Source organism: Drosophila sechellia, chromosome X (genome assembly GCF_004382195.2).
Source record: "Drosophila sechellia strain sech25 chromosome X, ASM438219v1, whole genome shotgun sequence".
Lineage (NCBI taxonomy): Eukaryota > Metazoa > Arthropoda > Insecta > Diptera > Drosophilidae > Drosophila > Drosophila sechellia.
Window position 1 is genome coordinate 4,748,944 of NC_045954.1, and position 12,405 is coordinate 4,761,348.

Sequence of the window (12,405 nt, forward strand, 5' to 3'; positions counted from 1 at the left end):
TAAGATATTAAGAAATATTGCGCTGCATATATTCTATTGATTGGTATATAGTTTTAAATACAACAAACTTTTGTTGTATGTTATTTTTTTACCATTTTAAGAGTTTACTTAAAGCTAGAGATAAACAATATTTTTGCTTCAGTGCATGACTTTTTACTGCCCTCTCTTTCGATCCCTCAGTGTCTGTGTGGTATAAAAGTTGATTTTATGTCGGTTGTTTTAATATTCGTGCTACCGTTAGAATAAACAGCGCAGAGTGCTGTGGAAAATTCGTGGAAAGGGGGTGGACGGGGAAAAAGGGGGTAAAGGGGGCGGCGTCAAAGTCAACGCTTCGCCAGCGCCGGCGTCTCTTTGGTAAAACATTAATTAAATTAATTAACCAACTCGTGCCAAGAATTTCATACCGAAGGAGATGAGCAGCAAACCAAAAAAGAACATACATACATATATATATATATATATATATCTATGTAGCCGTATGGTCGTATATATATTTCAGACATCGCTTTGGAACGCATAATTAATGCGCTCAGTGCGCAGAACCAGATTAAAGTGCACACACATATACAGATATATATGTATATATATATCTCTTTATTCCATAACTACTTGCTGTTGTTAAGTCAGTCATCTGTGGTGAAAGATCCGATCCGTCTTCCGGCAATTGAAAATGATTCTTTCAATTAAAAAATGCGCCAAGCTGAGTGGGTTTTACTTTTAATGTTACTTTTCCCGGAATAAATGGGTTTTATGATTTATTCAAAGGTGCAATAGGTTGAATTTTAAAGGCTTAAATTGGCAGAATAACATTACATTTATTGGCCAATTTAATCCCTTCTCCCATTTGATTAATCCAATATTTAATCCAGCTGAATTGAACGAATTTTGTAGGCCTTTTGTTGGCCGCTGCTCGCATCTCTAGCTTAAGGGCCAAAGCCAATCAATCTTGGCCAACACGAAGATGCCTCTGAATACGTTTTCCATATCCGTTAGCAGCTTGGAATGTGAAACCCTGAACAAAAAAAGAGACAAAATATCGCGACACGTGCCAAGTGAGCCACACAAACCGGCGAGAGACATCAATCAATTGCGCTGATTGAATGCAGTCGAAACCGAAACCCAAACGAAACTTAAGAAAGGGGAATCTATCTGCGAAAGTAAATAAATAAGAAAATAAACACAACAGAGTGTGAAGTTGGATATAAAGTGGCGCTTAATTGCGAGCGATTAATGAAGCAAGAATCCCCAATTTCCCGATTCACCGAATTCAATGCCCAGTTTGGAGGCGCCCAGGGCAATCGGCTTCTTTTTTTTCTAGTGTAGCCGCTCTGCTGTCGTCGCCTGTGTCAGGTGTCATGTGTCAGGTGTCAGGGCAAGGGGCAAAAGTTTAACGGTTCTCCCAGCCACCAATCAACGCAAGAAACCCAACAGCAACAAAAGCCAAGAAATAAAAAACAAAACCAAATGAAAAACGAAACAATCTAAAAAGCTTACAACAAAATTAACACGAAAATCGCCGGCAGCCAAATGACCAACGAACTCCAATCCATTGGCAATCGGAAGGTCGCCGTCGTCATGAAAATTTATACATATATATACTTCCAATATATGGGTACAAAAATAAAGCCAAAACAAAGAGCAATATCAAGTGCAATAAACCATAAACTGATGGAATCCCAAATTGAATATAACTATCGAAGAAAACTGCAAAAAAAAAAACAATACATGTTCAGGCTTGACACGAAATACTCGTTGAGTGTGTTGAGTGTGTTGTACCTACTTCCGAAATACCCTGGAAATTTTTAATGTTTTTCTAAGATTCCACTTACTAGTTGGCTCTCCACAAGGAGATATTTCAGATTAGAAAAAACTTAAGCCTAAATTGTTATCATTGAGAATTTCCAGGAATATAGCGCTAATCCGCACCCTCGTCTACTGTGCAGTCAAAAAATCTGGCACAGTTTTCGCATATTGAACGCCTCTCTTTCTGCTTCCGATTCTACATGTCGGATTCTCCAGTTCTCCGATTCTCCGTGACACAATTTCGTATCAAAGGAGCGAGGGGCGACGGAAGTATCAGACTTCGTGGCCCGCCGATTAATATGGAGAACGACAGCACTTGCCGCAAATGGTGTGCCAACTTCCGATCACAAGTACGTCCATATGAACAATTCGAAAAAGCCGGCGAGAAGAAGAGCCCAAACCATAAATCACATGAGCGTATGTTGACAACACTGGCAGCATGACAATTGCCACCTGCTGCGCCGAAAGGAAATCCCATTAATGACAAAATCAATAAATTCATAATTCCATCGAAGGCAGACATCACAAATGTAAAATCAACAAATCGAGAAGATATACAGCCAGACAGAATGCCGTTAAATCAGCGCTTTAAATACAATATTAAATTAAAGACCCTCCAAATTCTCCACTAACTTGTCCGGGGGACAGAAAACCATCTAACTAAATGGAAACTCAACGGGAGAGGAGGCGATCGAGAATGAAATTGATTTGTCAGATAAATCAAATAGTGATCCAACCAACAGAAACCAAAGCTTGGACAATGCAATTCAACAACTTTGTTCGGCGATTGAAAGGACTGAGAAGATTAAAGACTTGAGATCAAAATACAATATTGAAGAGAAGTTGGTGTTTAATCTTCTGCGATTGAAGATTTAAAGTCACAGTATAAATGGTAACCCCATTCCCCCATCTGAAAATGAAAAATGTGAAAAAGAACTTTACCACTTCATTGAATCCTTCCTTCTTTCAATTAATTACATTTGACTCTGGCTAAAAATCAATTAAATAAAAACCACTGCTGCTCCATTCGAACGGATTACGCAATCACACAATCTGCCGAGCGTTTTCTTCCGGAAAAGTCAATCAGTCCATCACTCAATCGACGATTGAAGGAAGCCAAACAGTTGGCAGAGTCTGCAGACTGCCGTTGCATTAATCACCAATGCAATGCAGGCAAATCAGAACCGATCCATCGCATCGCATCGCACTCGTCATAATTATCGATGATAGCTGCTCGGACTCAACTCAACTCAACTCGACTCCAACGTGTCATGTCAAGCCCCCCGATCTGCGATCGCCCCTCTTTGTATTGCCTAATTGAAATAATGCCGCCCGTAATTGAATCAATTAAATCGGAAGATCAAATCAATGCCAGCGAATGAATAATACCACTGAAGGGGAGCTTTGAGTGGCGTCTTTATAAAATAGGTCTTCGTCTTAATATTTTAAATTAATAAATTAGTTAACAAAAGCATCTTTCTGTTTTCTCTGTTATCAGAATTCTTGAATCTTCTTGCTCTCAGCGCAAAATATTGGATATAGTAGTTGATAAACTTGTATATATAATGTAGATTATAATATTTTTAAAAATTATTTCATATCAATTAACGATTAAATTTGTTAAATACCAAATACATAAATTCCCCAATCCTATTAGGGAGCTAATGGAATCCACACATTCAGATCGCTTCGAATTCCAGTCACGACCCAGATGAGTGAGTCATTCAACCCCAGTAAACTGCTGGCCATCTGTCTACATTAGTCTGTAATTATTTTTTGTATTTGCCGCATTTCGAAATGAATCGATTTCGAGACACACACTGACGCACAGCGATGACACGAGTAGATTGTATTGGCGAATCGAAAAGGACAAGCGGTTCGTGGATGGAGCTGGCAGGGATTAGGTTCGGGACCAGCTTGTGGCTCCTCCTGCTCCATTTCAGCTGTATCCTGGCCAACATCGATCACACAAAATGCAAGGAATGCGAACAGTTCAAGTACAAACTGCCGGTGAGATGCAGGTATTTGTTGGAGAATGTTCAGGTGTTCGAGCGAAAATGTGGCGGCACCTATCCACTAATGGCCTTCACCAAATATCGGGATACATTCATAAAGACCGGCGAGCCATATGCCCTGTACATGCCGAGCTCCTTGGATTATGTGATGCTGCTGATGAAGGACTCGGCAATGCAGAGCTGTGCGCGTATTCAAGTGGGCGATACGAACACGTTCTTTTGCCTGGACGATAGCACCAATGAGACGATCAAACTGGACGTGGCCCACATGTATTGCTTCCCATTTCACATCCAGCTGCCGGATGATCTGATGCAGGAGTGCCTCATGGAGAATCAGATGACCAATGGCTTTCTGAACGATATCCTCCGCACACGACGCGGCATCATCCACTATACCTTTGGCTCTAGTCGCGGCCATCGGCTCGATTGTGGATATTTGTGGCCGAAGCTCCTGCTCCTCGTGCCCCATCTCCTGCCATCGATGATGAGTCGTAAATTTTTATGCGAGCTGCCATAAAGATTGATCGGTTAAGCCAAAAGAGGATGGCATTAAGTAAAAATTGCTTAAAAACAAAAACAAAAAACGCTACAGCTGAGTAAATATATATGTATATGAATTGCCAGTCTTATCGGTGGCCTTGCTCCTGGCCATCTCCTTCGCGCCACCGGCCCTTGTTGTGTATTTTTTATTTTATGGCAAAACGAATGAAACTATATTAACGCATTGTTTGTTTTCATTGGACGGCGGAGCGGGCAGAGCGGAGCAGAGATCTGGGTTCCCATGGCTAAAGGCCTCAGCAGGCAAGCGTTAACCTCTTCCGCTTCTCGGGAATTCGAGAGCAAACGATCTCGTTATGTCTTCATAACGCTTGCTGATTAGTTTTCTGATTTTCCTTTAATAGTTCTTAAACATTGGCTGCCACATGATGAGCAAATGAAGTGCTAACCATGTCTGTAGATGCTGTCTAATTAAGAAAATACATTTTCCCTTCCACCCTTCTGGTTGATTGCACATGTAGGTATAACTTCGATATCTGGCCACGTCACGTTGCAGTTCGTGATCCAAAGAGATCGGTCACCTGCGGCTGCCTGGCGTGCGTACTCGCCAAATTTCCATCCACATTGCAAAACCTAATTCGCGATCGCCGCCGGTCCGCCGGTCCGTATTCACATATCCAAATCTCCAAGTCTCGGTCCTCTAATCCCCATTCATCCGGTCGTTTGTAGTCGCGTCTAGCGGTTTCCCCCGACTGCAAGGAAAAGCCTTGGCGCGACCATCGACCAAATTGTCAATGCGGCGATCTGAATGCAGAACATCAACATCGGCATCAGATATATATATATACGTATGTATATATCGATTACTCCAGTTCGATCGCACTGAAGCGATTTGCATTTTGGGCATTGGCCCGGGTTAAGGAGAATCATGGTTTTAGCAACAGTTGTGTTTTGTTGCACAAATGCCGTTGTCCGCACAGTGCACTGTGGTTTTTTATGCGTTTTTTTTGGCAGAAATTCGAAATGATGACCTATCTTCACCAAATTTGGTTTGTGTTACTCCTTTCTTCCCCCAAGATGATTCACAAAGTTTCAAGTGATTTGGTCAGCTTTCATATATCTGCCATATAAACGATCTGGCCGATATGCCATAAAAATATTTACCTTACCAAAAAAAAAAAAATGTATCTATATTTAATTATATTATATTAGCATCATATTTAGCATCAAGAATATCTGAATTAAAATCATTCACATTCATTAAATGCGTTGACTTTGCTCCGCAAATCGGGCAAAATTGGCAAGAGTTACATCCTGTTAATATGTTTAAGACTTTACCGTCTATTAATGTCATTTGACCGACATATTTTACAAATATTTTAATGTTGTTTATTTTATGCAAATATATGTGCAGATTACAAATCTGGGTATCCAAGTTTTCTTTTTCTGCTAATATAAGCTCTCGAGTTTTCTTAATAAATTCAATTTTTAAAGGACAACAAAACCGTATAGATTGTGGCGATCTGTTTTTTTTTCATTGTCTACTAATTTTAATGGCACTAGCCTTTTCATAAACTAGTTTTGGACGACCAACACAGCTACATTTGTTAAGTTGACTGTAAAAAAGGTACATAAACAAAACGCGATACAACTACACAAAAACATATAACATACACAAAAATTTTACTGAACTACAAATCTACATACCTGGCCTACTGTTTTCCATGACACCACCTTAAACTTTTTAATTCTCTGAGGAAAAAATTTTTTGACTTTCTGCCAAAAAAAACACATAAAAAACCAGTGTGCAGTGGTCGCAATTGGCAATGAAAGTATTCAAGAAACAAATGGGAAATTATTTAACAAAGTATCTGAATGTATGCAGCAGCTTGACGTTGAATATGATGCAAAAATGGTAGTCTTGCTTAAACGTTTGAAGCTTTACTTTAGAATAGATATTTACCACACACCACCCACTGTGCCACAAGAAAAGCACCCACATGCAAGTGGTTTTTCTTCTACTTGCCGTGGTTTCGGTTGTTTTGAATTTTCTTCTGGTATTCATAGGAATTTCCAATTGATTTTCAGTTTCTATTGACCGCACCGCACCGCACCGCGCGTTGTCACGTGTTGGCCAGCCACCTCCCTCCCTCGTTGCATTTGTCCACGCCCCCCTCTCCGCACAGCCCCCAAGCGGTCCACAGCAGGATCCCTTGCCCCATCAACTCATTACGCATCTGGCACACTTGAGTTCAATCAAATGCCAAATTCTGCAGCAGGTGGGGTCTTTCCCCGACTCCTCCTCGCACTTTGTGCTTTACGGGGATAATTGCGCAAAAGGCTTTGGAAAGATCTGTCCGGCCATTTGCATAAATTTCCCTTGCGAAGCCGACGACTTTGCGAGCAGGGGAGCGACCACACAAACTGGGACTCCTAGGGGAGAGAACACAGAGACCTGACTTCATCCTCCACACGAGAAAGAATCTTTACATATTTTTGTTTCACTTGAAACATGACTTTCTGTTTTTGTACTTGCCTTACGATGGAATTTAGTGAAGTTGAGGATTTTTTAAATAAATTCGAATGAATAAAAAGACAATTTTTGGCAAAGTTAAATATGCTAAACACTCCTCTTCTCTCTGTGCAGCCGAATGGTTGGCCAGTGGCTAACCATGTCATAAACAATGATTAGGCGGCTGCTGGTGGTTCTAGTGGTGCTAGTCGTGGTGTGTATTAAAACGGTTTCCATGTTGCAAATGGTAGCGATCATCCGCCTCCCTCCTGCACCACAACCATCCTCTTCTGGCTGCAATGGCAGTGAAATTGCATTATAAATTAATTAGTCAACTATTTGAGCAGCACACCTGTGAGGGGCGAACGGACAGGATGGGAGCACGATGGAGAGAATCTACCATAGACGGAGTTTTTCAGAACAAATCAGGCAGCAGAAACAGTAGTCACCAAAGACGGACATCTCCGGGGGCTTTGGGAACATTGTGACCGGCTACCAAACAGATTCCCCACAAATGAGTTTCGTTTCCAAGTTTCGCGGAATGTTGCTGTCGCTCATTAAATGTATTTAGCTATTTGATTTCCCTAATGCTTTCCGTAAGCGAAAATTTTATACCATAGCTTGACTTGGCACCTTGCATTTGATTTTAATTCAATGGTTTACTACTTATTTGAATAATATTCTACATTATTCAATATTCAGTATCTTCCCACACTTCTTCCGCTCAAACTTCGCGGCGGCGGCAATCAAAGTGATATTCTTTGGTGATTCGGACACGCCTACTTAGTGACAGCAATTAGGTAGCCGGCAATTAAGTGGAATCTTATAGTTATTCATTTGGACGTCAACGAGCGAGAACGATGGGCGTGGCAAATCGGCTAAGAAGACTGCGGCCGGTATGATATCTAAATTTAGAGAAGGCCTACTAAAAAGGAACATTAATCAATTGATAAGTCAGTGTGTTGGTCTGGAAAATACCATAATTAAAACATTCTCTTTGATGGTGACGAAGGAAAACAATTCATGCCCAGAGATCGGACATTGTGGCGTTAAAACAATAAGCGGCCAATAAGCCAAACAAAGCGAATATGCAGTTAACTTAACGGTCAAGCGTGAAGAAAAACATAAATAAAGTTTGTCAAACAGTTCTAAGAGCTCTCATATTGAGATAAACAAATTTACAGTCAAGCCTCGCTAGAAGCGCTTGAAAATCGTATGATTCTGAAAAACCATTAACATATATAGAAGTGCAAATTATATGAGAGCATTACAATATATTTTCTGAATATAAAATAAATAATTATTTGGAGAAATGTTGATTTCAGTACTGAATCTATATGATAATATATAATATTCCATATAGCTAGCTATATCTCCATTTGAATAATATATGAAAGAATCGTTGGGCAAAGGCAGGTTGCCCTGTCGATCGATGATGATCTTTGACAGCCAATCGATTTCGTTTTCCGACGTCCCTGACACCTGAACTTTGACTATTAATGGAACACGAGCGAGAGTAAAAAGAATGGCCACCAAAAAAAAAAAAATGTGGACGGTGGGTTCGATGAAAGTACCGTTGGGCGGGGAGGCATCTTCCTCAGCAGCTTTTCGGATCATTTTTGGCTACTTTGGGGTGCTACTCTTCTGGGCCCATTGTCACCGCAACGATTTGTGGCAACAATAGACAATTTGAAATCTTGATCGAACCTTTTGTTCGCTTCGTTTCGCTGTTCGTTGACTTTTGTCACCATCGTTGGGAATATAGAAAAATAAAAACAACAAGTAAATCGATTCGATGAGATTAACAGCCCCGCCTGTCCTATAAACCATAGCAATCGGTATTGCAACGCCCCCTTTTCTATTTCGATGGCACAAGTGCTATTTATTTATTTTTAACAATATCGACACATGCGCAGACGCATTGTGTTGCGGATTATTTGTTAATTTTTTGTTTGTTTTTTATTTATTTTTTTTTTTCATCTTCGGATTTTATCATCTTGAAAGGGCTGTGGCGCTGTTTCCTTCGTAGCCAGTGTATATATAACTAATAGAAAATTGGTTTAACCTTTCTTTGACGATTTCAATGAATTTGTATGTATTTGTTGTCTCCTTATTTTTTGCAATCTATTTTTGGCCCCTTTGTCCGCGACTTTCGTCTTATGCAAAGTGCGTGAAGGTGACTGGACTCTGGTCTTTTCTTCTTTTTTGTTTTTCTATACTAAATATATCTACTTATCTGCGCCCCTATACCACCCCACCGCCCTTTTGGTTAGGGATTGGCTAGTCTGATTGGCCAGCATTTTAAGCAAGATTATTAAGTTTTGGAACTATATATGTGTAATATAGTTATTAAATATTTGTAATTTTCAACCCAATTAGAAAAACGTAGAGATGCCTATCATCATCCTTATTTTAACGGCGCATTCAGAAATTGCTGGCTGAATATGATTTATTTGAATAAGCCTGCCTCGAATGCGAGCCTACATTTGTGTACATCTATATTTGGGCGTGGCTTCCATCTCGTTAGCAGCGTCACCTGCAGCATTAATTAAGCAACAAATGGCAGCAAACATGCCTCAAAATGGACTCGCGCTAGATGGTTGGAAAAAATGAAGCTATAGAACGAAAGCGTGAATCTCGGGGATCTGGAGATCCGGGGATCCGGGCGGGCAAAGACATTCATAGATGCCCAGGAGAGATTGCCGCAACAAGATTCTTATCACCGGCAACTGCGATGTAAGAGCCTGCCACCTGCAGCCTGCAACATCAACACATAGCATCGCGGCTAAATCTAGAGCCTGGCCTGTCCGAGAATCCACAATCCGGGCCGATGATAAAGTTATAAAAAACGGAGCATTTCCGATTAAGTTGATTGTCGAAAATTTGCAAACAGATGAAATATTTCAGCAATGTGATTTAATGGTTGTGTGGTGGCATCCACACGGTAATTGCAAACGCCGGCGGGGCGTTTTGCAACAACAAAACAACGTGCACTTCAAAAAAAAAAAAATAATAATAATAAAAAAAAAACAATAATAATAATATTCAATCATTTTCACCTATTTAAATTAAACTTTAGGAAATGAAAAGTGCAAGTAGTTTGAAAGTATCTTTACTGAACTAAATTCAAATATTTGCAGCTCGATCTGTTTTTTTTTCCAGTGCAGTGGCAACCTCTACGGTCCAGATTCGTGGCTACCGCTGTTGTTGGCCACCTGTTTTGTCATCCATTAGCCATCATCCTCTGCATCGAACCTCTTGTTCGCCTCTTTGTCTCTGGGGTTTGGAGGTTGGGGCTTGCCGCTCGGCGTTTGGCGCTTGGGGTTTGGGGCTAGTTGCATGCAACGCCTGCTTAATGGCATTTGGAAATTTGTCAATCGTTGTTGGGCAGTGGTAGCAGTAGCACTCGTGTTACCCCCTTTTTCCGCTGCAGCGGAAGTGGGAGAGCTAAAAAATTGGCCAAAGCGGTTCTTCTGGGGCAGAAGCGAGCCACATCCAACCCCCCCGTCCACCAAGTTTTGCCCCATCCATAAGCCATCCTCCTCTTCGATCTAACGAAGCAATTAATTTTGCCTGGCACGTTCCCCGGTAGTGGCGTGGATCGTAGCTCCGGTTTCGTCTGCTTCCAGTTGTGCTTTTTCCCATTTTTTTTTTTTTTTTCAGCTTCTGCAATTTAAGTTGATGTTGCGCTAAGTGCTGCCATTGCCCCAGGGCCGTGGCAGGGGGCATCGGATTCTGCGCGGAGGGGGAGGAGTGGGGAGGCTCTGCGGTCTATCATTTAAATGACGAATTGAGTCAAGTCGAACCGGCCGGCCAAGACACGCGCTATACTCCATATTCTATTCCTGATCGTTCCTTTCTTATAGATGTGACACCCGGCAACATGCAACATGCAATATGCAACATGTTGCCAGCCACTTTATTGCCGGCGATAACAGACACGCACACAGATGCATTAGCATCAGATATATATGCGATATGTTAACAGATTGAAGCAGGAAAATTGATTGATAGACAGCCGACGGTAAGATACAACAAGCTAGTGGGGCAGATAGTGCCAAAGTGACAAAGAACATTGTAACATATATTACATATATTATGTTCGTTAACTAGTATAGGTATTACTAGAACTACAAGCCTGCAACTTAATTAAGCATTTGAGTACCAGACTGTTGTAAAACAGTCAGTCAGAGAACCATATATACAACCAATTTAACAGTACTGTGAGTGGCGAGAACCCCAATAGCCGCGTCTGCTATTACTAGGAAGTATCTTCTTGGCTGCATACACTGCGCTTTATTGCGCCATATTTGCACAAACATTACCGAAAGCCACTTGCAACTTGGCAACTCGGCACAAGTCGGCTAACCTGTCCATAAAGCGGAGGCAAGCAGACGATGTCGCTGTTTGTTTGCCTTCTTGAACGGTGTTAATTGTCATAAAACGAAACGATGCGTAGAGCAATAAGCATACTCACATATGTATATATACAAGAAGGAATATATATAAACATATTTAAACAAATATATACACATTGATGAGGTGTCTATGGGCCCGTTGATAAGCACTGCTTTTGGCCTGTTCACATTCCGTTTGGCATTCAGCGCATTCTTTTGGTCAACTACCGCCCAAAAGCCATCCAATCAATCGCACTTTATGGCATCATTATGCTAATGTTCAATTGTGCATTGTCTCTCCCTTTCTGGATACTTATGCGTATATATAATTATATGTATGTGTATAGCACCCCCCAAAGACTACAAAAGGCCCCCTCGAATTACCACCGACTTTAGATTATTGTACAACGTTTACAGTTTTTTTTTTTTTTTTTTTTTTGGTGTTCATTCATTTCCATATGGACACGCTCATTTGATTAGCATACACATGGAGGGAGGAGCCGTACATCTGCATATAAATCTATATCTTTGTACATATCAAAGTATATATATATATAGATACATATATTGATTTGTGTTTTGATTTGTTTAGCATTACGTGTGCGCTGCTCGCTCATTTGACCCAATTTGTTATGCAAATATTATGAGTTTTATTCTCGCTCTTGGAAGATCTTAGGAATTTTCAGCCATGGCAAAAAGAGATACGATTTTCCAGACTTTTGTCCAGTGGCTTTCATTGTTATTTCATTGTTCTTCGACTGTCTTTTTTATTCGTCTGCGCATTGTCTCGACTGGAATTTGCATTCACTGATGTCATCGAGATTAAAACAGAAATAAAATAAAGCCGCAAGGAACTCACAAAAAAAATCCCCAAAAATCACATTTAAAATGCAAACGATTGTTCTTTTTAGGGAATCATTAAATAAGCGTAGATTTTGTTATTGTTTGGAGTTTTGTAAAATAAAATCGCATTCTTCTCTTCCTGATTAGCAAAACAACACATTTATAAAGCGCTAATTTCCCCGCAAAGGGAAAAAAAGGAAAGAAAACTGAAACTGGTTTCTCCCTTTTCCTTTTCAAATACAGTTGCTTTTCAAGAAGAGAAACCCGATGGAAAAGGGTTAAGGCAGAACGCCTCCGAAGAAGGCTGGCCAAAGCGCAGTCCAAGAAGTCTGAGGAG

The 12,405-nt window shown here is 40.6% G+C and overlaps 1 protein-coding gene and 1 long non-coding RNA gene across 6 annotated transcripts in view; one reads left to right on the plus strand and one right to left on the minus strand.

Moving 5' to 3' along the window:
• LOC116802208 overlaps positions 1-12,405 on the minus strand; it is a 98,133-nt gene that overhangs the window by 28,588 nt on the left and 57,140 nt on the right. The window contains exon 5 of one of the 5 annotated variants that reach the window (XR_004362571.1): positions 7,104-7,122. The exons of the other annotated variants lie outside the window; for them this stretch is intronic. This is a non-coding gene — a long non-coding RNA (uncharacterized LOC116802208). Of the gene's footprint in view, positions 1-7,103; positions 7,123-12,405 lie in introns of those variants that run through there. 5 annotated transcript variants of the gene reach the window in all.
• LOC6612448 lies at positions 3,563-4,519 on the plus strand. Its single transcript, XM_002036920.2, has one exon. The coding sequence runs from the start codon at positions 3,637-3,639 to the stop codon at positions 4,333-4,335; it is 699 nt and encodes a 232-aa protein (XP_002036956.1). The 5' UTR covers positions 3,563-3,636; the 3' UTR covers positions 4,336-4,519.

Bases quoted from the DNA above. Each gene is read 5' to 3' on its own strand.
- LOC6612448 (XM_002036920.2), top strand. From the start codon at position 3,637: ATGACACGAGTAGATTGTATTGGCGAATCGAAAAGGACAAGCGGTTCG.